The 27,429-nt window shown below is 38.7% G+C and overlaps 4 protein-coding genes and 1 long non-coding RNA gene across 5 annotated transcripts; 3 read left to right on the plus strand and 2 right to left on the minus strand.

Annotated features, from left to right (window-relative positions):
* Window positions 1–249: 249 nt before the first annotated feature.
* LOC103933800 (protein PHOSPHATE-INDUCED 1) lies at window positions 250–1,506 on the plus strand. Its single transcript, XM_009343483.3, has one exon. It carries the CDS (start codon window positions 355–357, stop codon window positions 1,354–1,356), a length of 1,002 nt encoding a protein of 333 aa, XP_009341758.2. The 5' UTR covers window positions 250–354; the 3' UTR covers window positions 1,357–1,506.
* An 11,444-nt stretch (window positions 1,507–12,950) lies between these two features.
* On the minus strand, window positions 12,951–14,102 carry LOC103933802 (protein PHOSPHATE-INDUCED 1). The gene has a single exon (XM_009343485.3). It carries the CDS (start codon window positions 14,085–14,087, stop codon window positions 13,086–13,088), a length of 1,002 nt encoding a protein of 333 aa, XP_009341760.2. The 5' UTR covers window positions 14,088–14,102; the 3' UTR covers window positions 12,951–13,085.
* A 1,830-nt stretch (window positions 14,103–15,932) lies between these two features.
* Window positions 15,933–17,088, plus strand: LOC103933801 (protein PHOSPHATE-INDUCED 1). Its single transcript, XM_009343484.3, has one exon. The coding sequence runs from the start codon at window positions 16,029–16,031 to the stop codon at window positions 16,962–16,964; it is 936 nt and encodes a 311-aa protein (XP_009341759.3). The 5' UTR covers window positions 15,933–16,028; the 3' UTR covers window positions 16,965–17,088.
* Window positions 17,089–23,557: 6,469 nt separating this feature from the next.
* Window positions 23,558–25,291, minus strand: LOC125476055. Its single transcript, XR_007257422.1, has 2 exons — window positions 24,733–25,291; window positions 23,558–23,839 (listed from the first exon to the last, which is right to left on the minus strand). It is a non-coding gene; the product is annotated as an uncharacterized LOC125476055 (long non-coding RNA).
* Window positions 25,292–25,725: 434 nt separating this feature from the next.
* Window positions 25,726–26,895, plus strand: LOC103933805 (protein PHOSPHATE-INDUCED 1). The gene has a single exon (XM_009343487.3). It carries the CDS (start codon window positions 25,809–25,811, stop codon window positions 26,745–26,747), a length of 939 nt encoding a protein of 312 aa, XP_009341762.3. The 5' UTR covers window positions 25,726–25,808; the 3' UTR covers window positions 26,748–26,895.
* Window positions 26,896–27,429: the final 534 nt, after the last annotated feature.

The raw sequence follows: 27,429 nt of genomic DNA on the forward strand, positions 1-27,429 counted from the left end.
ATTATTAGCATTCGGTCACTTTTCCATCCCTACCGCCTGCCCAAACCCCTCAAGTCGTGAATGAGAAGCCATCTCTCTCTCTCTCTCTCTCTCTCTCTCTAAATAGTACTCTGTATTTGTATTTACTGTCTCTATTTCTCAACACCTTCCCACATTCAATATACCCCACCCCCACGACCCCGCACTTTTTCAATTTTTAATCCAAAAATTTGAACCTCCTCCTCACCTCTATATAAACAGCCTGCCCACCCCTCTTATTCCACACCTATATCTCAACCCCTCCCAGCAATTATCTGAAAAACCTCTCTAAAATCTAGTCTTTTTTTAGAGAAAAGAAAAAAAGGAAAAGAAAACATGGGTTTGAATTCTCGTCAGTGGCTTATGAAGCTGTTTGTTGTGGCCACCTTGTTCCAAGTTTCATTCGGTTCCAGCAGGTTGTTCCAAGTCTCGTTGGCGACAAGGAAGCTAAGCGAGCTTGTCCAAGACCAAACCCAGCTCCTCAAATACCACAACGGCCCTCTCCTCTCCGGTAAAATTACCATCAACCTCATCTGGTACGGTAACTTTAAGCCCTCCCAGAAAGCCATTGTTTCCGATTTCATCTCCTCCTTGTCCTCCTCCTCCCCTTCCAACACCCCCCAACCCTCCGTGGCCGCCTGGTGGAAGACCACCGAGAAATACTACCACCTCACCTCCAACAAAAAGTCCTCCAACTCCCTCTCCCTCTCTCTGGGGAGACAGATTCTCGACCAAGGCTACTCCCTCGGCAAATCCCTCACCACCAAACAGATTGTCGCATTGGCCGCAAAGGGTGACCAAAAGAACGCCATCAACGTTGTCCTGACATCCGCCGACGTGGCTGTCGATGGCTTCTGTATGAACCGGTGCGGTACCCACGGGTCTGCCTCCGCCTCTTCCAAAACCAGACACATCAAGGGCGCCAAGAACTATAAGTTCGCTTTCATTTGGGTTGGAAACTCGGAGACCCAATGCCCGGGGCAGTGCGCGTGGCCATTCCACCAGCCCATCTATGGACCCCAAAGCCCACCCCTTGTGGCCCCCAACAACGACGTGGGCCTCGACGGCATGGTCATCAACCTCGCTAGCCTTCTGGCCGGGACAGCCACCAACCCATTCGGAAATGGATACTTCCAGGGCCCGGCCGAGGCACCACTAGAAGCTTCCTCGGCCTGCCCTGGGGTTTACGGGAAGGGAGCTTATCCTGGTTATGCCGGGGACTTGCTGCAGGACCCCACCACCGGTGCCAGCTACAATGCCAATGGTGCTAATGGAAGGAAGTACTTGCTTCCTGCACTATATAATCCTGCAACTTCATCTTGCTTTACTTTGGTTTGAAACATTAGAAGGGCTAATGTATAAGCCTAATTAGGTGTTAGATATATTCATTGATTTGTTCAAATTTTCTTTTGGTTATGCGGATTGTAATGATATAAAAATAGCAAATTGCTTCGATTTGCATAAGAAATTATTCTGCCTTCAGTTCTAGCTGATTTTTACGCACTTTTTTTAATATTTTAACATGCTCTTTTTAACGTGTATTAAATTTGTGAGAAATTAAGAAGAACGTGTGCTTGTCTTTTACTTATCTAAATTAATCTAATTAGATTGATGGTTTCTGGCAGAGGAAAAAGTTGAAGTAATGGTAGGTGAGCTTTTGAAAAGCTGAAAACCTCGAACGAGCTTACTAGTTGTGTCTGAGTGTAGAGCTAGAATGGATGTGTGTTTGCCCTTCCACATCTTTTGCCATACCAATTTTCATACCAACCGTTTCGTTTTGCATGATAAAACTTGAATGCTAAAATGAAAAATCTTTAACAATGTTTCTTTTTTTCTTTTTTTGTGTCAACTAACTAGCACATGGGATAAAATAATGAGCGAGTTCCACATTTTATGGCTAGTTTGATAATTTGTTATTTGATTTTTTTCATTTCATTTAATTTAATGACTAAAAATTGAAAAGAAAGTGAGGTAAAAAAGATCGTGTGTACAGCATCATCCTATAATTATAATGAACTATTTGAACATGTAAGAATTAAAAAACATGCCAAAGTCCATCGGTTTGAGTGTGTCTTATAGTGACATTATCGATAATTTACAACGGCGTTAATACTCTTAGGGGGCGTTTGTTGCGCCGGACTATCTCGGACTGGATTAGCTTCAAGGACTAAGCTGGATTGGCTTAGACTAGACTAAATTGGACTAACTTAGTGAAGCGTTTGGTGCAGTATTGGACTAAGAAGCTGGATAATAACAAATTCTAATATTATATTATTTAATATATAAATTATTAATATTTTATTATGATCTTATCTTTTTTTTCATCTTTCCTACCATTTCCGTCCCACTCTTTTCCTCTTCTCTCATTGTCCCACCCTCTCCCTTTTTTTTTTTTCCTCTTAGACCTCTCAATTCATGTCTCTTTCTCATTCCTGGTCAAACTCCTTATTGATTCCAATCTCTATTTCTCTGTCCTCCCTCCCTCTCTAGCAATGCGTTGTTCGAATGGAACCTCACGGCTCCAATTTTCCCGACGAGTTGCAGGTTTCCCGCCCCGAAAGGCATACGAGTGCGCCTCTCGTAGACGAATACCGACTCAGTCCGCTCCTACTGCGCGGAAGTCTCAGCCGGTCGGTGCGCCCCGCCTTTATTCATCTATACCAGCTGCCACACACGACCCGACAGGAACGATTTCAGCGCCTCTCTCTAGATAAGAAGCGGAACGCGCCATCACCTACAGCCCTTTCCTCTGCCGGGGGCTTCCACGAAATGAAAACGGGCGGCATTGTCGTATGCTCGACATTTGGATGTGTTTTCCGGCCAACCCTTGTTAAATTGGATGAAGTTAGCACCGCCAAAAAATTCATCACCATCCCTAGACCGAGATCTTAGCTTTGAATGCTCAAATCTGTCATGGATTTGAAGAAGCCCAAACAGGCCGAGACTTCCAGGCCATTTTTCGGCCACATTCGACCACATTTTGGCCTCGATTCAGGTAAAATTGTAATCTTGTCACTCCCAGCTTCAATTTGGTATATTTTATATGAAAGTTGGTTGTGAAATGGATTTGAAAGAGAGTCAGAAAGTTAATGATTGATCTAGGTGACCGGAGATGATGAGGAGTTTGTCGGGAGTGGTCATTGAGCATGACGAGGACAAGAAAGAGAGGATAGTCTTAGCTAGTCCCATGGTTATTGGGGGGTCTCGCTAAGACCTCTTAGTGAAGGGTTTTGTCCATGCTAGTCCCCTTTAGTCTCATTAATGTTAGTCTCAGCATGGAACAAACACAGTATTGGACTAATAGCTAGTCCAGTCCAGTCCAGTCCAACTTAGTAAGGGCAAACAAACGCCCCCTTATCTTCCTTCCAACACATCATGTGAGGTGTGAAAAATGAAGCAAAGAGGTAAGTCTAATTTTCAAGGACATGTAATGATGAACATGAGTATTTTAGGTGATCTTATCCCCACATATTTTATCATTGTATGTTATACATCTACTCTTTAATAATCATTAGATATGCGCCCAAAAAGAAGAGTTTTATTTTTAATAAGGATGTATTCATACTAAAATATGAAGAATAATTGATATCAAACTTATCATTCACGATATTCGAATATAAAACCTTTAATTTATAAGTAAAAAAGATTATTACTAGATAGTAATAATACTAAGTGGAAAAAAACAAATATTTTTAAAAATTTTGAATACTTAAAACCCCCACAATTTTTTAGTGTCATTCCAAATTAGTCTCAACCTTTTTAAATTTTCAAACAAGTACCCAATCTATTAAAAATGTCACGTCCATTAAGCTTCAATTTATTTGTGAATTTGTTTAGTTATATATTTTTAATATATTCATGTATGTATTATTTAACTGAAAATTAACTGGAGCTTAACTGTTGTTACATTTTCATTAAATTGTGTATTTATTTGGAATGTTTAAAATGATTGAGGTCAATTTAGAATGACACAAGAAAGTTGAGAGGTTTTAGGTGCTTAATCTTTAATTAAACATATTAGCGAAACCAAGGACTGATCTAAATCCAAAGCCAAATTAGGAGTTAGATATATTCATTGATTTGTTCGACTTCGATTTGAAACATCAGTGGGACTAATGTATAAGCCTAATCAGGAGTTAAATATATTCATTGATTTGTTCAATTTTCTTTTGGTTGTGAGGATAATAAGGATTGTGCTATCCACATTTTTTTTTAACCTTCCACATATTTGTTGGTAATTTTAATCGCTTGATTTTCTTCAATTCATTTGATTCGGCATCAAAATTTAAGAGATGTGTGTAAAATATAAATGAAATGTCTGAATAGCACCATTGGATTAAATGCAAATTGTTCCCATTTGAATCAGAAAATGTTGTGCCTGCTTGAGCTTTGCCATTTTCTAAAGCAAGCTGATTTTTACATTTTTTTTTTTTAACACTGGTTTTTGATAATTTTTTCATCATTAATTTAAATAAAAATAACGAACTGTATTGGGAATTTGATGATTTCTGGCAAAAGAAAAAAGTTGGATTAATGTTAGGTGAGCTTTTGAAAAGCTGAAAACCTCGAGCGAGCATTACCATTCATGGAAAAGATAAATAAAATAAAGAATCGAGCTTTACCATGTGTGTCTAATAATTTATAGCTAAGGCAATTGTGTTCCACAATCTTTGTGGCATACCACTTGTTCACATCTAGAGATTTTTCTATGCGAAAAACACAAGGCTCAGTTTACTAATTGTAATAATACAATTGGTTGAAAAAATTTAAAAATATCTTCTAACTAATTGTATTCAGATATTTAGTATATTGGCCTCTGTCAAATTGAAAATTTCTCATTCAAATCAACCAATTCATTTTACATGTTGATAAAGCATGATTTTGGAAAGGTTTTTTTTTTTTTTTTTTTCCTAAACAAACAATATTATCTACACTAAGAAAATGAGATTGGTTTAACATCACAATAGGCTAGTAGCAATGTGATTCAAATTCACTTTTGGTTTGAATTGAACCCAAGTCCTCTCATTTACAAGTGAAGAGGAATACCACTAAACTGTAATACTAAATGGCTAATTATTGAATGTCAAATTATTGCAATTGCATTTTTTGTGTGTATTAATACGTGGAATAAAATAAGAAAAATGTTACGAAAACTCTCTCAAAAGTGCAACACTCCATAGACTATATTTTACCTTACAGTTTAACGTCAATTATCATGCTAACATTATAAAACATTATGCCAAAATATGAGGCAGTACAGAGTCCATGAAGAGTTTCACTTTTGAGAAAGTCTCCTTAGAGTATCTCTAAAGAAGATGTCAAAATGTCCCAAATCAACAATAACAGTAAGAAAAGACAGCAGTAATGTTTTCCAACTGAGAAGCCAAATCTGATGTAGCATGACATGGAATGATATCTTTCCCTTTTGCTGCCAAAGTTGATAGCACTTTCAAATTTTTTTAATATTTGACATATTGGGTGGAGGCAAAACTTTAAAATATGTCAAAGTGTCACATGAGCTGTCAAAATTAAATTTTATGTTTATATTTGGCATCTCCTTTGGAGATGGTCTTAACATTTATTATAAATAAAATGATTTTTGTGTAAGAGAAATACTAAGGGGAGTGAGACTCTCCATGGACTCCCTCGCATTTAACAGTTTAACGTTAATTATTGTGCTAATATGATAAATATTGTGCCAAAAACAAGAGGTGTCAGAAAGTATGGAAAATCTCACCTTTAACTTTAAGAGAGTTCCCATAGCATTTTTTGTCAGAAAGTATGGAAAATCTCACATTTAAGAGAGTTCCCAGAGCATTGTTCTTTGCAGTATGACTCTAATTTAGCACTCGAACAGTTACGATGTAAAAAAACTTGCTAATGGATTTAGACCATCACCAAAGAAGATGTAAAAAATGCCAGATAGGCATATAACAGTAATAAATGACGTATCATTTACTCCAATCGAAATGTCAAATATGACATGGAAAATAAGGCTAAGTTGACATGGACAAAGAGATGTCAAATTTGAAGCTGCCGTCAAATATGATTTTTACTATTTCCAAAGACATCCCACTTGCCTTACCTTAAATGCTAGTATATTTAAGTATTATTTTATTATTTTTAAATTAACAACCAACTTTTATTATTTTTGTTTAAAAAAACATAAATAAAACTATAAATTTTGACATATCAGAAGAAAGGACAATATGTCAAATTACTAAATTAGCTATTAAATTAAAATTTGATGTTTTAAATCTTACGTTTCTTTTTAAAGATGCTCTTGGTCTCCTTATCTAAAAATATTTACCTACATTAGAGCAACTCCACCGGAGGTGGACTTACCCAGCACTAAGTCCAAAAAACAGCCAGGCACCCTGTCCATTGCCTCCAGCCCGCAAAACAGCCTGGCACCCAGCCTAAGCCAGGCAGCAGGCCAGCCCATTTCGGACAGACCCAAAAGCCTGTCCAACAGGCTGGCGCGTGCACAACACTCGCGACTGGGCGCGAGTAGCCGACAGTGTTGCAGGCGGTGGGGCCCGCGTTCAGGCCAACTTGCCTTTAACCAGCTGAGGGCTACGTGGCCTCCTCAAAGTCGTTGGATTTCCAACGACTAGTTTTTGTAGGCCGTTGGATTTCCAACGGTAAAAAAAATTTAAATTTGACTTTTAAATTGGACCGTCCTATCACAGATCAACGGTCCACGTTTTTTTTCACCAAAAATAAAATTAAAAAAAAAAAGGCCCAACGGTCAGAAATTTGACCTTTGGCCACGTGGCAACTGGTTGGCTGTTGGATTTGATTATTTTTCAAATCCAACGGTCCAGATTAATTACAACATTAAAAATTATTAAAAATTGTGAAATTTTTTTAAAAAATATAGAAAAATTTAAAAAAATTAATTTTTTTTTTCCTATAAATACCTAACCCTCATCTTCCACCTTACACCACATTTCAATATTTTCTACACTTTCCACACTTTCTACATTTGAATATTTTGTACACTTTGAGAGAAAAAAATGACTTCGTGGAAGCTCAGTGAAGATGTTACGTTGTGTGAATGTTGGGTTCGCACTACTCATGACCCGATTACTGGTAATGAGATGGATAAGCGAGAAATGTGGAGTAAAATTACAAAATCGTTTTGCGATGTACATGGAAAAGATGTACATGGAAAAGATGCCAGATCTAGTCAAGGTCTTCAAGATCGTTGGAAAAACTCAACGCATCCTTTACTTGTTGGAAAAACGCCATCTCTCATGCTTCTGGTAATCTGCGTAGTGGGACAAGTTTAGCGGATGAGGTAACAATATTTTTATTTATTTATATGCATTCCACCCACATCAATATTTTAATTTATTTAATTTCTTATGTAATTTCTATGTAATATGCATTCCACGCCCATCAATATTTTAATTTATTTATTTGTGTTACACCCACATCAATATTTTAATTTATTTAATTTCTTATGTAATTTATATGCATTCCACGTCCATCAATATTTTAATTTATTTATTTGTGTTACACCCACATCAATATTTTAATTTATTTAATTTCTTATGTAATTTCTATGTAATTTCTTATGTAATTTATATGCATTCCACGTCCATCAATATTTTAATTTATTTATTTGTGTTACACCCGTATTTTTTAATACTATCTTATCCCACATTTATATAGACACTACAAGCACAAGCATTCTACAATGCAAAGAACCATAACAAATCATTCAACAAATGGGAATGTTGGCAAATTGTCAAAGATTGCCCTAGATACAAAATTGTGGCAACCGGTCCAGAAGTTGTCATGCACGGTATAGGTCTACACAGTTCGCCAGAAGCAAACACAGACGAACAAGAAGCCAACACATTTGAAGACACGGAAGGGATGCCTGAAGAAGTGCCAGAGACCCAACCGACTCGTCAGTCCCTCAGGCCTTAAGGTAAAAAGGCATCAAAGAAAAAAGGTAGTTCTTCCAAAAATGACTACACTAAATATATGGAGGAACTTACTCGTCAAGGTGAACTGAACATGGCATGGGAAAAGGCTAGAGATGAGGAAAAAGCTACTGCTATGGCAGTAATAATAGCAGCTACTGAGGCTCGTGATGCGGCGGTTGAGAGACAAAGAGAAATAGTTAATTGAGAGAACGAGATGATTAGAGAAGCACTTCATCGAGAGAATGAGATGCTTAGAGAAGAAGGGATGACTCAAACAGATCGTGACACTATGAACAAGTCTCTAGTAGGACTGTCTCCGAATTCAAAATATTTTTGGACATCAGAAAAAAGGGATGTCGTGCGAATGAGGCGTGCAAGAGATGCTGAAACAAGTCAAAGGGGTTCCAGCTACAAAAATCCTAGCAACCAAGATCCTAGCACCGCATATCCTAACTCCACAGACTTTGTATAATTTCGCATTTATTTGTACTACTTTATTTAATTTCTTATGTAATTTCTTATTTATTTTTAGAACTTTATTTAATTTCTTATGTAATTTCTTATTTACTTTTAGAACTTTATTTAAATTCTTATGTAATTTCTTATTTATTTTTAGAACTTTATTTAATTTCTTATGTAATTTCTTATTTATTTTTAGAACTTTCTTTCATTTCTTATGTAATTTTTGTACTTTATTTAAATATTTGAATAAGATTACATAAACTCACCAAATAAACATTAAAAAAAAAACACCAAATAAAATTACATAACCTCACCATTTAAACTTAAAAAAACACCAAATAAAATTACATAACCTCACCATTTTTAGAACTTTATTTTAATTATCTTCGCCTTCATGCAATCTCCACTAATGGTCAATCAAGTCATTCTGGCGGGTTATGTGCTAGTATGGTTCTTGCAATGAAGTGTACCGCTGAACGATCAATTCATTGTAACGTCCATCCCGTTCCAACGGCTCGTGTTGCACGGGATCTTCGGTCCAGTCATGAGCATAGTAGATTTGTGTTCTTGAGTTGTTCATCGGATCCGGCTCGTATTCATCGACGACATCATAATCATACTCGTCTTCAACAATCATGTTGTGGAGAATAATACACGTCATTATGATGGATCGAAGAGCCTCGACATTAAACATTCTAGTTGCAGCTCTGCCAATGGCCCAACGAGCTTGCAGGATACCAAAACAACGCTCGACATCCTTCCTACACCCTTCTTGACACTTTGCGAAATGTTTCTCTTTTTCACTCTGCGGGTGTGGCACTGTTTTGACAAATGTTGACCACCTTGGGTAAATACCATTTGCAAGGTAGTATGGTCCCTCGTATTTATTACCATTAACCCAATATGTGCATCTCGGCCCATTTCCTTGTAGCAGTTCATCAAACACTGGAGATTGGGCAAGGACATTTAGGTCATTCTAAGCTCTGGAACACCAAAAAAAGCATGACAAATCCATGTATCAAAAGAAGCCACCGCTTCCAAAATGATGCTTTTGGCTCCTTTTCTGTCGCCATAAGCTCCTTGCCACGCACTTGGACAGTTTTTCCATGTCCAGTGCATGCGGTCGATGCTTCCAATCATGCCAGGGAAGCCTCGCATCTCACCCTTCCTCAGAAGCCTTCGCATGTCCCTTGGCGTGGGTTGCCGAAAGTACTCATTGGTGTAGAAGGCTTCAATTGCAGAGCAAAACCGCATCAGGGACTCCAGAACTGTTGTTTTTCCCATCCTTGTGATCTCATCCACTTGATCTGCAGATGCTCCATATGCAAGCATTCGCAAGGCAACCGTAATTTTTTGCTCAGGAAGAAGACCTAGAACATGAAAAGCATCATCTTTTTGCACAAAATATGGATCATGGTTGCAAACATCACTCATGATTTTATCGAACAAACTTCGTTGCATTCTAAAACGACGTCTAAAAACATGATCAGGGAAAACGCTATTGGGAATAAAATAATCTTCCAAGAGATCTTTACCTCGTCTTTCCCTTCTTCTATCGATGTTTGCCGCACGTCTGGGTTTGGCTATCTGACCCATAGCTTCCATGATACGGCTGGAATGTAAGGCCCTCCGCCTTCTATGGTGATCATCCTCATCCTCCTCCATTGCGAATGCCTCATCTCCACCTCCACCTTGGTCAAGATTGACCATTTCTTCATGTTGTGCCAACAACCTTTTCTGCTGCTCTTGCAACTGTTTATACGCTCTTCTTGAAGAAGACATTGTATGAACTCAAGATTTGAAAACGATAAAGAAGAATTCTGAGCTAAGAAAAATGATTGAGTTTAGTGTGAGGATGGATGTAGGAATGTAGGGTTTATATGGACAAAAAAAAAGAAGATGAGGTTCTGAACAATGCCACGTGGCACTACGTGATTGGTTGAAAATCTTATCCAAATCTTGGCTAAATTATTGTAAATAGGAAGTGACACGTGGTGTGTCGGGATTGGTTGAAAATCATATCAAAAATCTATCTACAAAATAGTACGTTCGGATAATGACACGTGGCGTGACAAGATTGGTAAAAAATCTTATCAAAATCTTGCCTAAATTATTGTAAACAGGAAGTGACACGTGGGTTGTCGGGATTGGTTGAAAATCTTAACGGAAATCTATTCAAAAAATAGTACGTTCGGATAATGACACGTGGCGTGATGAGATTGGTTAAAAATTCTATCCGAAATTAAAACTATTTTTTTATTTATTATTTTATAAAAAAATTATTTAATATTTTAAATGGACTGGATGCCAGCGCATTTTGTAGGGGTGGATATCGTTTGTGTCAGCGCATTTTTAGACTGGGTGTCAGCATATTTTTTTTGGGATAGAGATGCTTTGACATATTACTGTTCATTAGGGTCTATTACTGTTACTGAAGTGAATAAATAGGTTAGGTGATGACGCAAAATCTTAGGGGTGGAGTTGCTGTTAGCAGTCGGCACATATAAAACATGGGATCTCTGCACAAGAACAAAAGTTAAATGTTAAAGCAGATTTTCTTTCACTTTATAGATTGGGGATAAAGCTCCTTTTATCTGGTCACACTCATTTTATCTGGCTGGATGGAAACTGGAAAGTGTATGCTATATTATTGCACTTCACCCACTTTGTTATGCCATTCTTGAAAAACTTGTAAGTGTGTTAAGACTCTCGATTTCATAAAATGATTAAAAGAGTAAAATAGTAAAAGAGTACGGTATCCATCATTGAAATTCATAGGCAATGAGTGCTAATTGTAGGTTAAGTGAATATCACATTAACAGTTCACGTCTAATTAAATTGTGAAATTAATGGAGAATTTAAATTTGTGCAATTTAGAAATCACATAGTGTAAAATACAACAAAATTAAAACCTCTTTGCTCATTTTGTAAATGACTCCCAAACCCTATGGTGTAAGCAAACAACCCATTATTTTTTAGGGTAAATTACATTTTACCCTTTCAGGTTTAAAGTTGATTTCAATTCATTACAACATCTTTAAAACATTTCAATTTCATATATTTACTTATCATTTTATTTCAATTTCAAACCTCCGTTAGAAAATCTGTTAAGTAAACCGTTAAATGAGAACGTGGAAAATATAGGATCCCATTTATCCCGAAGTGGCTGCCACATCTGTGCTATGTGGTTAAAAACTTGATAAAATATTTAAAATATTAAAATAATTATTTAAAAAAAAGTTCACAAAAAAAAGTTGCACAAAAAAACAAAAACAAGATCCCCTTCTTCCCCAAATCCCCACCCCCGCCCGCCCTCCCACCCCCCATCCCCCATCCCCCATCCCATATTACCCAATCGGAGTTCTGGTGTAACAGGTCTTGAGCAGAGACGACGTCCATGTCTCTGCTAAGGGCAGGGTAGAGGTTCTGGATGACCCTCATTGTCCAGTCGGGGTTATCTGGTGGGAGCCGGAAGACTTCGGGAGCGCACTCGTGCTCGTGGCCGATGCAGAAGGGGCACTGTTGTTGTTGGTCGGAGTTGGGGCTGATGGGGGACTTGGATTTGAAGTCGAAAGGTCGCTTGGCTCTGGCAGGTGAGAATATCACCCACCGCTTCGTCACCGAGTCTTTCCTCAATTGCGGGGTTCGAGCTGCTGAATCTGATGCCATTGCCTTCCCTTCATGTCAGTTAGACGCCTTTGCGAGTGATAGGGGATGGGGAATGGGGGAAGGGGTGGGTGATCTGGGGAAGAAGCGGATTTGTTTTTTTTTATTTTTTTATTTTTATAACTTTTAAATAATTATTTTAATATTTTAAATATTTTATTAAGTTTTTAGCCACGTGACACAAATGTAACAACCATGTCAGCATATTTGCCACGTCATCACTTAACGTTTTACTTAACAGATTTTCTAACAGATGTATGAAATTGAAATAAAATGATAAGTAAATGTATGAAATTGAAATAAAATGATAAGTAAATGTATAAAATTAAAATATTTTAAAAATATTTTAAGAAATTGAAATCGACTTCAAACATTAAAAGATAAAATGTAATTTATCTTATTTTTTAATTCAACTAACAAAGTCAAGGGGGAAGCTACAAGGGGCTAGGGTAGTCCAAGCTTGTCCTGACTTCTGTGAAAGGTGTATGAAATCCACTAGCGACCCCAAACAACGTGGTTAGACTTTTTTGATTTTAAATTTATGCGGTTGTTTAATGAATCGGTGAGTTTGGTGGTGAGGGATTTAAAAAAAAAAAAAAAAAGGTGCAATTTTGAGTTAAAAAAAGCAACCACCCTACTGTTTCTATTCTCTCAGCCATATGTTGACATTTTACGAGTTCAATTTTACAAATGTATATAGATTTATGGAAGGACTCCCTTCACTCAAGAATTCTGACTTCGCCTAATTCCAGTAATAATCCCGTTGGGGCTTTCAAGTTTGGAAAGCCACAAGCTCGAACAAGAATAAAGAGAGGTACATCATTTTACTCAAAAGTCTGAAAAAATGCTCATTGAAATTATGAATGCAAATCGAAATAATTTGCTGTCTTTAATTTATAACCCTCATAACCAAAAATAAATTGAACAAATTAATCAATGAATTTAACTGACACCTACATAGGCTGCGTATACATTAATTAGTACTAATTAATCCAGCCACTAAACCAAAGTGGAACAAGATGAAGTTGCAGGATTATATAGTGCAGGAAGCAAGTACTTCCTTCCGTTAGAACCATTGGCATTGTAGCTGGCACCGGTGGTGGGGTCCTGCAGCAAGTCCCCGGCATAACCAGGATAAGCTCCCTTCCCGTAAACCCCAGGGCAGGCCGAGGAAGCTTCTAGTGGTGCCTCGGCCGGGCCCTGGAAGTATCCATTTCCGAATGGATTGGTGGCTGTCCCGGCCAGGAGGCTAGCGAGGTTGATGACCATGCCGTCGAGGCCCACGTCGTTGTTGGGGGCTACAAGGGGTGGGCTCTGGGGTCCATAGATGGGCTGGTGGAATGGCCACGCGCACTGCCCCGGGCATTGGGTTTCCGAGTTTCCGACCCAAATGTAAGCGAACTTGGAGTTCTTGCTGCCCTTGGTGTGTCCGGTTTTGGAAGAGCCGGAGGCAGATCCGTGGGTCCCGCACCGGTTCATACAGAAGCCATCGACAACCACGTCGGCGGATGTCAGGACAACGTTGATGGCGTTTTTCTGGTCGCCCTTTGCGGCCAATGCGACAATCTGTTTGGTGGTGAGGGATTTGCCGAGGGAGTAGCCTTGGTCTAGAATCTGTCTCCCCAGAGAGAGGGAGAGGGAGTTGGAGGACTTTTTGTTGGAGGTGAGGTGGTAGTATTTCTCGGTGGTCTTCCACCAGGCGGCGACGGAGGGTTGGGGGGTTTTGGAAGGGGAGGAGGAGGACAAGGAGGAGATGAAATCGGAAACAATGGCTTTCTGGGAGGGCTTGAAGTTACCGTACCAGATGAGGTTGATGGTAATTTTGCCGGAGAGGAGAGGGCCGTTGTGGTATTTGAGGAGCTGGGTTTGGTCTTTGACAAGCTCGCTCAGCTTCCTTGTTGCCAATGAGACTTGGAACAACCTGCTGGAACCAAATGAAACTTGGAACAAGGTTGCCACAACAAACAGCTTCATAAGCCATTGACTAGAATTCAAACCCATTTTTTTCTGAAAAAAAAAATTCAGATTTGGGAGGTTTTTTATGTTAAAAGTTGGGAGGGAATGAGATGTTGGGGTGTGGAATGAGAGTGGGGTGGGGAGGGTGTTTATATAGATGTGAGGACTGGAAGGAGGAGGTTGACAAGAAAGTTGAGATTGGGTTGGGGAAGGAGTGGTGGTGCAGTGGCTTATGACCGCATCTAGATTTACGAGATGACAGTGTTGAGCCAGCTAAGTGAATTAGGACAAATAAGACAGCCAATGAGGATGAGAATTGAGTGCGACAAAAGAGAGCTCTTACTGTCAACTGTCTAGTTTTCTTTTTCCACTCTTTTAATATGATAGATTAGATTTAAATGGTCCAATGGGAAAGCTGTCATGTTGAAAATAGGATGAATGTATAATCATTTTTACGTATGTCTACAAAAGGAGGCTTTTAAAATTTTATTATTATTTTTTTTTCAAATTCGAAATTACTTGTAGAGCTCATATTATATCGAACTTCAACAATTTGATTTGTCTATTTTTTTAAGTTGGATTTCATAGATCTTTGCAAAATATTAGCCAATCGAAAATATTTGAAACATTTAATTGAGTTCAAAGAAATTGACTAACACTATGTTTCATAAAAAAACAAAGAAATTTCATCGTGATAGTTAAATAGGCAAATAGTTTCCAACAAAATTAAATTTTTGCAAAGATTAGCTATGAATCGAGACTTGCAAATTAAATAATTCGGATCATTGAAATTCAACGTGGAGTGAGCCATGCAACTAGTCCCTATTTTTACCCAAAATGAGAACCCCTGAATAAAGAGCCTGTGTCAACAAATGTTGAGCAAACATATGTACATTTGCTTATAAGTCTTGTCGAGTTATATCGACGCACGATGTCGAGATATATTGAATAGACATTCCATCGAACATTTTTGGTGGACAATCTTAGGTTCAGTACAAGACAATCAAAGCATCCCCTAATGACCATCTCAAATGTTTTTTTCTATCCTTCGGAAGGTCTCAGAACTATTTTGGCTTCGTAATGAATCTTCTCTAGCATGAGAAGAGAGATAAGCCCTAAGAAGTATATATGTTTGACGTATATATCTTGTGAAGTAAATTTCCCATCCCATCGGGATATTCTTGCATTCACTTGATGGAAAGTATTGTAGGAAGAATATTCATCTCTGTACAAAAAAGAAAAATCTTATTTAATACAAAATGTATCCATAGTATTCCTAAATTCATATTTCCTCCCTAAACATTACCGTATAATATTCCTTTATTCGGTTTCTTTGTCCCTCCATTTTTTTAATTTTAAAAGGTGGGGACTTAACATCGTTTTGGATCCATTTTTGACCAGCTGCCCCCGTTTAATAGCTGTCGCGACTTTTTGCATTTAGTTGCAGGACAAAAAACATTAACAATTTAGTCACACCCTCCGCCACATAAAGTCCACCATACCCTTGAAATAAGGGTATACACATAAAAAGCAAACAAAACGGACGCGTTTTTGTCCTCGTCCACCCTGACAGCGAGGGGAGTGAGCCCAAAACTTTGTCTTCTTCATCTACATTATTGTGCTGTCTTTTTATTTGTCCTTAATCCCTTAGTTGGCTCAACACTGACCTTAATCCCTTAGTTGGCTTGACACTGTCCTTAATCATAAGTCTCCAGATCCTTTCCTTCCACGAACCCAAAATTTTAAAATACGCAACGCGTTGTCCTGCTGGCCTCTCACTCTGCCCCCTTTTACTATCTGTCTTTAACTTTTCAGTCAATATCCTTCGCCTCCTTCCATGCACTTTCTTCCTACCCAACTCTTCAGCCCCATATATTAACTCCCCCCTCCTCACTCCATTTCCATCCAACTCCACAAGATCTTCAGCTCCATTAAGATCCCAAGAACCAAATTTAATCACATTCTTTTAGGAAAAAAAAAAAAACCATGGCAACTTTTGCAATTTTGAAACTAGCCCTTGTATTTTCTTTGTTTCATTTCAGCTCAGCAGCTAGGAACCTTGCTGAAACTTCCGACCAAAACCAAATGCAATTCCATTACCACAACGGCCCTCTTCTCACCGGAACATTCTCCGTCAACTTGATCTGGTACGGCCGCTTCACCCCCTCCCAGCGTGCAATCGTTTCCGATTTTCTCACCTCCCTATCCAAACCCACCTCCGACCAACCGTCCGTCGCCACATGGTGGAAGTCCATAGAGAAATACTACCACCTCTCGAAAAAACCCTCTTCATCTCTCTCCCTCTCCCTGGGAACCCAAATTCTTGATGAAAATTACTCTCTTGGAAAATCCCTCACTTCGCGCCAGATCCAACAGCTGGCCTCGAAGGGCGCCCAAAACTACGGGATCAATGTCGTTTTGACATCGTCCGATGTTCTTGTCGATGGGTTTTGCATGAACCAGTGCGGGACCCACAGTTCATCCAACGGCGGTAGTCAAATCAGAGGATCAAAAACCAAGTTTACTTACATTTGGGTCGGAAACTCTGAGACCCAATGCCCAGGGCAATGCGCGTGGCCGTTCCACCAGCCCATCTATGGACCCCAGAGCCCACCTCTCGTGGCCCCCAACAACGACGTGGGCCTGGACGGCATGGTGATCAACCTGGCTAGTCTTTTGGCGGGGACCGTGACCAACCCCTTCGGAAATGGCTACTTCCAGGGTCCGAAGGAGGCTCCTTTGGAAGCTGCTTCCGCTTGCCCCGGGGTCTACGGCAAAGGGTCCTATCCTGGTTACGCTGGGGACCTACTGGTGGACCCCACAACCGGAGCTAGCTACAATGCTCATGGATCTAATGGGAAGAAGTACTTGCTTCCTGCTTTGTACGACCCTTCGACTTCAACATGTTCTACTTTGGTTTAGAGGAAATACGAATTAATATTAGGGCAATACTAGAGGGAGTATAAATATTAGGGAGCTGTATTTTGGTATTTTTTTATTCTTTTGTATCACATTAAAAAATAATAAAACTACATTATTTTGTTAATTTTTTTAAGAGAACTTTAACAAAAAGTTATTGGTACTGTTCATTTTCATGAAAAATCACATTTTTACATTAAAAAGTTAATCATGATACTATTCACTTTACCTTTTATTTTGTCCTTATCATTAAAACTCAAAATTTTCAAGCCTTTTTTATTAGTTTTTTTTTTTTTTTTCCCTTTAATCCTTATATGCATGGTATTGTTTTGTTATGTTTAGTTATCTTGGGGTATGTCCCAAAGTCTACCACAAAAATCAATTCTAATGGCAAACGTGGCAAAATACATATAAAGTTAATCTACACCTCAAAAGAGGTGGACAATAATTTCTTCATGAAAATAAACTACAAATTACAGTATGATATTATGTACAAAATTATTTCATTAAAACCATAAAAGGATAGTTTCTCTAAGCATGCCAAATTTTGATTTGTTTTAAAAGGGTTACGAGTTATACGTATAAAGGCAAGTATTGTCCAAAATTACCAAACTTAGACATAATTCCCACTTTTACTACCTAATTTACTAGTTCAAAGAAAAACAATTTTTGAACAAACTATACATTATATAGTTTGAGTTTTATGTTAAAATTCAAAGTAAATGAGGGGTGTAGATTGACTTTAATACATAATTTGTGCAACTGAATTAGTAACATTATAGTTATCATGTCACATAATATTAATTACTAGCCATATATATAATAACACGTAATATAACTGTCACATACAATAATTCTCGCACGGTTGAGAAGTTAGAAATAATGTATACATCAACATGTTCCTCTTATACAATGTATGCATGTCCCTACTCTTCTCTTTTATTGTTTATCAAAATTATTATCATGACAGTGTGCTGGTAGGTTTATGTGCTTGCAAACCATTATTCCTCTGAGCACAGTCGACATTGTCCAAGGAGCTAGCCGACCATACAAACCCAATTCCATAAATCCGATGACTTCCACATGCCGCATATGTGGCTGTGAACTAGCCGACCATCCAATTATCGACAGACACTCCCCTCTAAGACAAGGGATCTCTATTTTTATTTTTCATAAAATATGGACTAGGAGTGGGATGTAAGAACTTTTGTGTGAGAAATGGTCCAAACCACTCAATAAAGGAAATATGGTTATAGTATAATTATATATATTGAGTACACATTTAATATAAAGTGAGAAAACCATATTACTTGTACAAATTATGGATGGAAGACAGTTACAAAACTTGAAGAAAACTGACAGCAACTGCTACCATGATAGGTGGAGTAGTTGCGTCCTATAAGTTAGGTTTTGATCCCCTTTCTCGGGTAAGTTACAGGGTTCTCGTAATGTGAATACTCGCCCTATCGAGAGTACGAGTTCCATTCCGTTTCCAAGAGAAAGGAAGGTCCAAATCTCATCTCAATCATATCGTCTACGACAGCAAGTAAGTGCATCTCTAGTTTCTGCAAAATGATGATTTAATGAATATTATGACTAGTATAAATGCATGCGTGTATATTAGTTTGTAGTTCATCATGCAGGGTTGATCTTGATCTCTAAATTAAGTATATAGTTAAATTTCAACATGGGACACACTTTACATCACACTTCAATGATCCAAACTGTCTATTTTGTAAGTCTCGATTAGTAGATTATCCTGCAAAAATTTAATTCAATCCAAAACCATTTGCCTATTATATTTATGTTATCACAATGATATTTCAATGTTTCTTATAAAACAAATTGTTCATCAATTTTTTTGAACTCTATTAGATATCTCAAAGATTTCGATTTGGCTCAGATTTTGTAAGGATGATCAAAGAATGGTTCAAATCGTTGAAATTCGATATGGTGTGAGCCCCACAACTAGTCTCCATTTAAAAATAAACTTAAAAATTAAAAAAAAGGAGGCTTTTTAGCCAAAATAATCTCTGAGATTTGCATAATTCTTCACTTTGGTCCCTGAGATTTGAAATAGATAGAATTGGTTCCTGAGTTTGTCCATATTCAAGCAGTTTGGTTATTCCGTGAAAAATCTCCATAAAATAAGAATAAAATGACAACAATACCTTCAATTTTAGTCAAATCATTTTGGCCTATTGTTTATAAAATTGAGGGTAATTTTGTCTTTTTGATCCTTATTTAATATAATTTTTCACCTAATGTTCAAAATGATTGATGGTGAACAATCTCAGGGATCACTTATATTGATTTCAAATATTAGGGACCAAAGTGAGAAGTTATACAAATCTTAGAAACCATTTTGGCTAAAAAGAGAGTTCATTCCCTTAAAAGCAACTTAGCCCCTAAAAAAAATGCACCAGCACTCAGCCAATTTAATCCACTCAGTGAACAATGATAGACTCCAATGAACAGTAATAGGCCAAATGCATCTCCACCCCTAAAAAAAAATAGCCTAGTCAATTTTATTAAAATAATAATAAAAAATAATTTTATTTTTAATTTCTGACTTTATGAAAAAATAAAATAATAATATTAATATTAAAATATTTTTATTTTCTCATCTTCCACACCTCTTCCTCGTCCCCACTGCCGTCCAGCCCTGCACTTCCTTTCCATTCCCACTACCGCCTCCAAACCTCCTCCTCCCATCCTCCGACAATGTCACCCTCCTGTCCTTTAAATCCCAAGCCGACCTCAATAACAAGCTCCTATACACCCTCAACGAGCTTCAACTACTGCATCTCCACACCTCCTGTCCTTCAAATATTTTTAATTTTTGCATCTCCACACCTCTTCATCGTCTGCTTCGTCCTCTCGTCCTTCTCTTTCTGTGGCTCCTTCCCTCCCGACACCCTCTCCCGCCTTGACCAGCTCTGCTCCTCAGCCTCCACAACAACTCCCTTTCTGGCGCAAAAAAATAAAACAAGTGGTTGACATCAACCGGCGTCATGTAGGCCGTCCTATGGGTCTGTCGATTCTAGGCCAGTCTCTTACCTAGCTTGGGTTGGGTGCAAGCTTATTAGGTTGGGCTGGAGGGTTTTTGTCACGCCTTAATCCCGACATACGTCCAGGATCGACACGTGGCATCGACCTGGGCTCTACCACATCGTGGGCTTGACTTTGCTATAGCACGATATTGTCCGCTTTGGGCCTCGACCACGCCTTCACGATTTTGTTTATGGGAACTCACATGAGAATTTCCTAGTGGGTTACCCATCATAGGATTGCTCTCGCGCGAACTCGCTTAACTTTGGAGTTCCGATGGAACCCGAAGCTAGTGAGCTCCCAAAAGGTCTCGTGCTAAATAGAGGTGGGCATGTACATATAAGGCATAAATGAGCATTTCCCCTGGGCGATGTGGGATCTAACAATCCACCCCCTTAGGGGCCCAACATCCACGTTGGCATACATCCGCCCAGGGATTGGCTCTGATACCAAATTGTCACATCCTGACCTGCGCTCCACCACATCCCGGGCTCGACTCCGACATAGCACGATATTGTCTACTTTAGGCCTCGACCACACCCTCATGGTTTTGTTTTTGGGAACTCACACGAGAACTTCTCAGTGGGTCACCCATCATGGGATTGCTCTCGCGTAAACTCACTTAACTTCGGAGTTCCAATGGAACCTGAAGCCAGTGAGCTCCCAAAATACCTCATGCTAAATGGTGGTAGGCATGTACATATAAGGCATAGATGATCTTCTCCCCTAGGCGATGTGGGATCTAACAGTTTTAGCTGGGTGCTAAGCAGTTTAGGGGATTGGGTGCCGAGCTATCAAGCCCCGGTGGATGCTCTAAAGGTCTCTTATCTACATATACACCCTTGGGCAGCACACATATGTGCAACTCATGCACCCTCTAGTCTCTAATCAACGAAAATGACTTACATTGCATAAGTATACTGTTATATTGATGTTTTGTGTTGATGAGATAAAGGTATGTATAAATGTTTGTACATATATCCTTATTTTATTGGGAAGAAAAATCTCGTATACTTATGTTATTTAAGTTCTTCTTCGAATCCACACGTGCATAATTAACTAATTCAACTGACCTAGTTTAGTGCCTGACAAAGCTCAGATTGTCGCAATTTATCCCCAACAACTCACCTCTCACAACTCAGCACTATCGCTGGGTGTGAGGAACTTTCCATCATTCCGACCCATGATATAGCTGTTGATATAAACACTGTATACGTAGCCCATTTTAGTTCCCAAGGTTGCTTACATCTACGCTACTATTAGTTTAACAGCTTATTAGTCATCTTTTATACAACAAAGTGTTGCTATATAAGAAATATTTGAAATTATAATTTCAAAATTTACTTTCTGATTCATCACTTATTAAACCGTCTCCAATTATTGAGTTAAAAATTAGAATTTTTAACTCAAAAATAATTTTTCTCCTCCAACCCTTATGGGTTACATTTTTAGCTCAGTATTATTAAAGAATGAATTTGAATAATTTTTTTCCTTAAAGTAACATTAAAAAAAAAATTATGTAGACTATCATAATTTAATTTTATGAACATTTTAACCTAAAAATATTTAGATTTTGATAAATATTAAAAAAATCACTAAACTGACCTCATGAAACTCGTGAAACACTGAGAGAATATGAAACACATAATATATTTTTTTTATTTACTTTAGCCGTTGTATTTAAATTTGGATAGCTAGATTCTTTTTTTTACTGTTGAATTTAATCATATTAAATTGTAGCCATTGGATTCAATGAATTTAAAAATATAATTAAAAAAATACTCATATGTGACATCCCACACCGTCCAGGGGAGTGATCCTTATGTGTATATTCTTATCCCTACCTAGCACGAGGCATTTTGGGAGCTCACTGGCTTCGAGTTCCATGGGAACTCCGAAGTTAAACGAGTAGTGTGACATCCCACATCGCCCAGGGGAGTGATCCTTATATGTATATTCTCATCCCTACCTAGCACGAGGGCCTTTTGGGAGCTCACTGACTTCGGGTTCCATAGGAACTCCGAAGTTAAGCGAGTAGCGCACGAGAGCACTCCCATGATGGGTGACCCACTGGGAAGTTCTCGTGTGAGTTCCCAGAAACAAAACCGTGAAGGTGTGTTGGGGGCTCAAAGCGGATAATATCGTGATACGGTGGAGTCGGGCCTGGGAAGTGGTCCCCTCCCGGGCCGGGATGTGACACATATATAATGGGCCAGCCCCACCAACCTGGGGAATCCTGGCCTAAATTTGCCCCAGAAATGAGTTTTGGGTTAAAACTCATATTTTTCCTAAAGGTTGAAGCAAGTTGAAGTAAGTTTAGAAACTCAAATTTGAGTTTTACCTAAGGATTGAAGTAGGTCTTAATACATTAGAAGAAGAAAAAAAATGAAATTCAAACTCGGACTATACTAAGATTGATAAATATTGCCACATAAAGTGGGGAATATATTAACATCTGATAAATCTGGTTTATGTATCATTCACCAACCTGTTCAAGCAATGACGAAGCTAGAAATCAATTTAAAGGGGCGACTAGTTTATTTTGACAAATGATAAAATCTACACTAAATTTATTTAAACTACAAAGTAGGGGGAGGGAAAGGATGGACCCAAACGCAGTGAGTTAAAAAACAAATGACCTATTCATCAAAATAACCCACCACTTTCGATAAATGGATGACTTCGAATAATGAGATAATGTTAAAGAATCAACAAACTAATACGCATATAAAAATAATTTTTTATTTATTTCTCCATTTTTTTTTAATCATTTTAAAAGGTGGGGTTTCGGATCTATTTTTGACCAGCTGCACCCGTTAATAGAAGTCAACTTTTGCATTTAGGTAGCGTTTGGTACGCAGACGGGACGGAACGGGATGGGACGGGACGGGACGGAACGGGACGGGACGGGACGGAACATATGTTCTGTGTTATGTTTGGTACGCGCAGGACGGAACAAGACGGTTGTTCCGTCCTGCGTTTGGTAGCACATGGACGGAACGGAACCAAAAGATTAAAATGACTAAAATACCCATGTTCCGCTGTTGTTTGGTACAATTTTATGGGCGGAACGGGACATGACTCTTTTTTTTTTTTTTTTTTTTAATTTTAATAAGTTGTTCAAATTTGAACACTATTATCCATTATTTGTTTTTCTTGGTCCAAATTTTAATAGGTATATGTTGTGTTTCACATGCAAACCCCTTTAAAATTTGTAATTTTTCCCGTTTTCTACACCTCCATTCGAATTTGTATTTGGGTTGCCTCCATGATAATTGGGAGGAACATGGTGAGCAAATTAAGGCCTTGATAGAGTGTATTAACAAATTGAAAGAAAGAGAAAAGAAGTTTTAACTAGGTCTCGAATCAAATGGATGCAGGTTGGGATTCTAACTCAAAGTTCTTTCACTAGACCACCATATAGAATAGATGATTTAATACAGTTGAAAAATTGCAAAACATAAAATATCACAACATTTTCTTCAATACACTTAAGTGGATGGAGAAATTCGCAATAAAAGAATGTGTAAAATTAATATAAGCATGCCTCAGCAAAAGCCGTGGGGCTGGATTCAATAACATCATCATCAATAGCCTCAACATCAATCGTATTAGGTGGTATGGGCTGAACTTGCAAAGTCGCTTGATTATTCTGAGGCACTGACTGAGTTGAAGTTCCCTCCTGTTCCCGACTGTCACCAGGTGGGGCACTATTGAGGTCCAAGTTCAACTCATTCTTTCTTCGCCGCCCTCTTGCATGTGGCGCCCTGGCCCCCCGAGTGCTCATGTTATATTAAATCTTGTATCCAAGTTGAAGATTTTAAAACCTACAGTTTTTTTAAGAAATGAAGTAATCTTATTCAAATACATGATTCACTTTGTCGGAAATCAAATGAAGAATTATAAAACAGAAGAAACAATAATAACATACTTTAGTATTTTCAAACCAAAGCAATAAAGGACATGACACTATGCTCTATCAGCCCATTTCCTTTCCTACAATTTTCATATCAAACAAGCCGACAATAAACTGTGCTGAACCATGCCAACGAATGATAAAACAAAAGTTTGATTATGATTCATTGTTTAACTTCGTTAACCTACCAAAAAGACTAGTGCTTCAGTTCCATGCCTCAAACCAGCACGACTAACCAAACTCTCACTACAATGTATTCAGTTCTAAAAGACCTCGGGCAAAGAATCTAGAATCGAAAACCCTAGTGGCAAAACACAGTATGGAAATTGACCGTAACCTGAATGAATTGGAAATCCTAATTGCAATCACACATTTCATCCAACTCTGTGACCAAAAAGTGATCACATTTTCACAACAAACAAAGGGCCTTCTACTAATGCAGAAATCAAATCATAATCCATCAAGAAAATTGATCATTTGCAACTGAAATTTTCAATTTCCACTTAAAAGTCCCAATTTTTGAGCACCTAACGGCTCAAAAATTGCCGACCCAGGGCTAAAATTTCCGACTTCCATCAAAATCAATTTTTTTTCTAATCCCCAAACAACACGAGATAAGAACGATACAAGCATAAAAAACCATAAAATCGCAGTACAAATAAATAATAAATTCGCAGAAAGAAACCCTAGGAAATTAAGAGGCACACCAGAATCGAGATTCAACAACGAGAAATTGAGAATCTAACCTCCGACTTCTGGAAAGCAAACGGGTTCAATAATTCGAAATTAAAATGAAAATCGTACCTTCGATCAGAGATTTTTGAGAGGGGAGGGAGTTACCACCGTCTGCCCCGAGGCACCGGGTCTGCAACCCAAAATGCAAATCCTCCGTACAGAGGAAAGAGAGAGAGAGAGAGAGAGAGAGAGAGAGAGAGAGATACCTGAGGACCACCAAGTTCGCAGAGCTGCTACACGGAAGAGGACGAGGAGGAAGGTTGCGAAGGGGACGAGGAGGAAGGTTGTGAGGCTGTACAGAAGAAGATGAGCAGGAAGGTGTTGCGAAGGGGAAAGGGCTGTAGAGGCGAAGAGAAACGGCTGAGAAGAAGAGATTTTGTTTTTAGGGTTTGTAAACTGATTTTGAAGTTGTAAATTTTGAAAAAGACCAAGGGCATTTTTGTCTAAAAATATTGGAAATTTCTGTCCCACAGACGTGGAACAACCCGTTCCAGGGTGGGGGTGTGGAACAAAAAATCATCCAAAATCTGTTCCGTGGAACAGCGCGTTCCACTCATTTTAGGCGCACCAAACGCGGGACGGAACGCCTCGTCCCACTCTGTTCCGTCCCGTCCCGCGTACCAAACGCGACCTTAGTGACACCCTCCTCCACATCAAGTCCACCTTACCTTTGAAATAAGGGTGTACATAAAAAAATAATAATAATAATAATAAAAAGCAAACAAAAATGGACGCGCATTTTCCTCTTCCTCCCTGACAGTGAGAGCCGTGAGCTCTAAACCTTGTCCTCTTCATCTACATTATTGTGCTACCTTTTTTTTTTGTCCTTAATTTAATAGCTGGCTCAGCACTGTCCTTGATCAAAAGTCTTCAGATCCTGTCCTTCCACGAACCCAAAATTTTAAAATACGCATCGCATTGTCCTACTGGCCTCTCGCTCTCTCCCCTTTTACCTTCTTTCTTTAAGTTTTCAGTCAATACCCTTCACCTCCTTCCATGCACTTTCTTCCTCCCCAACTTTTCAGCCCTATATATTCACGCCCACCTCCTCACTTCATTTCCATCCCACTCCACAAGATCTTCAGCTCCATTAAGATCCCAAATTTGATCACCCTTTTTTAGAAGGAAAAAAAAAAAAAAAAACCATGGCAGCTTTTGCAATTTTGAAACTAGTCCTTGTTATTTCTCTGTTTCATTTCAGCTCAGCAGCTAGGAACCTTGCTGAAACTTCCGACCAAAACCAAATGCAATTCCAGTACCACAACGGCCCTCTCCTCACCGGAAAACTCTCTGTCAACTTGATCTGGTACGGCCGCTTCACCCCCTCCCAGCGTGCAATCGTTTCCGATTTCCTCACCTCCCTATCCAAACCCACCTCCGACCAACCGTCCATCGCCACATGGTGGAAGTCCATAGAGAAATACTACCACCTCTCGAAAAAGCCCACTGCATCTCTCGCCCTGTCTCTGGGAACCCAAGTTCTTGATGAGAATTACTCTCTAGGAAAATCCCTCACTTCCCGCCAGATCCAACAGCTGGCCTCAAAGGGCGCCCAAAACTACGGGATCAATGTCGTTTTAACATCGTCTGATGTCCTTGTCGATGGGTTTTGCACGAACTCGTGCGGGACCCATGGATCATCCAACGGCGGTAGTCAAATCAGAGGATCAAAAACCAACAAGTTTGCTTACATTTGGGTTGGAAACTCAGAGACCCAATGCCCAGGGCAATGCGCGTGGCCGTTCCACCAGCCCATCTATGGACCCCAGAACCCACCCCTCGTGACCCCAAACAACGACGTGGGCCTGGACGGCATGGTGATCAACCTGGCTAGTCTTTTGGCGGGGACCGTGACCAACCCTTTCGGAAACGGCTACTTCCAGGGTCCGAAGGACGCTCCTTTGGAAGCTGCTTCTGCTTGCCCTGGGGTCTACGGTAAAGGGTCCTATCCTGGGTACGCTGGGGACCTACTGGTGGACCCCACCACTGGAGCTAGCTACAATGCTCATGGATCTAACGGGAAGAAGTACTTGCTTCCTGCTTTGTACGACCCTTCGACTTCCACTTGTTCTACTTTGGTTTAGAGGAAATACGAATTAATTTTAGGGTATATGTACAATACTGGAGGGAATATATACATTAGGGAGCTGTATTTTGGTGTTTAAATATTTTTTTATTCTTTTGTATCACATTGGAAAATAATAAAGCTACATTATTTTGTTCTTCTTTTAATCCTTGTCATGGTTTTATTTTGTTATCTTATCTTATGCGGGGTACGTTACAAAAATCAATCCTAATGGTACACATGGCAAAATACATATAGAATTAATCTACACCCTCAAGAGAGGTGGACAGTAATTTCTTCATGAAAATAAGCTGCAGATTACAGTATGATATTATGTATGAAAATATTTGATTAAAACCATAAAAGGATAGTTTCTCTACGCATGCCAAATTTTGATTCCTTTACAAGGGTTACGAGTTATGCGAAGGCAAGTATTGTCCAAAATTACCAAACTTAGACATAATTTCCACTTTTACTACCGAATTTATTAGTTCAAAGAAAAATAATTTTTGAAAGAACAATGCATTACGTTATGAGGTTTTTAAAGCAAGAGATCCCCATTTAAAAGAAAAATGGGGATTAGTTTGCTCACACCACATCGAATTTCAACGATCCGAACAATCTATTTTTTAAGTTGCACCTTTTCGATCATCTTTGCAAAATATTAACCAAATCAAAAATAATTGAGTTCAAAGAAATTA

The sequence above is a fragment of a genome, unplaced genomic scaffold (genome assembly GCF_019419815.1).
Source record: "Pyrus x bretschneideri cultivar Hongxiangsu unplaced genomic scaffold, Pyrus_bretschneideri_v1 Contig17, whole genome shotgun sequence".
Classification (NCBI taxonomy): Eukaryota; Viridiplantae; Streptophyta; class Magnoliopsida; order Rosales; family Rosaceae; genus Pyrus; species Pyrus x bretschneideri.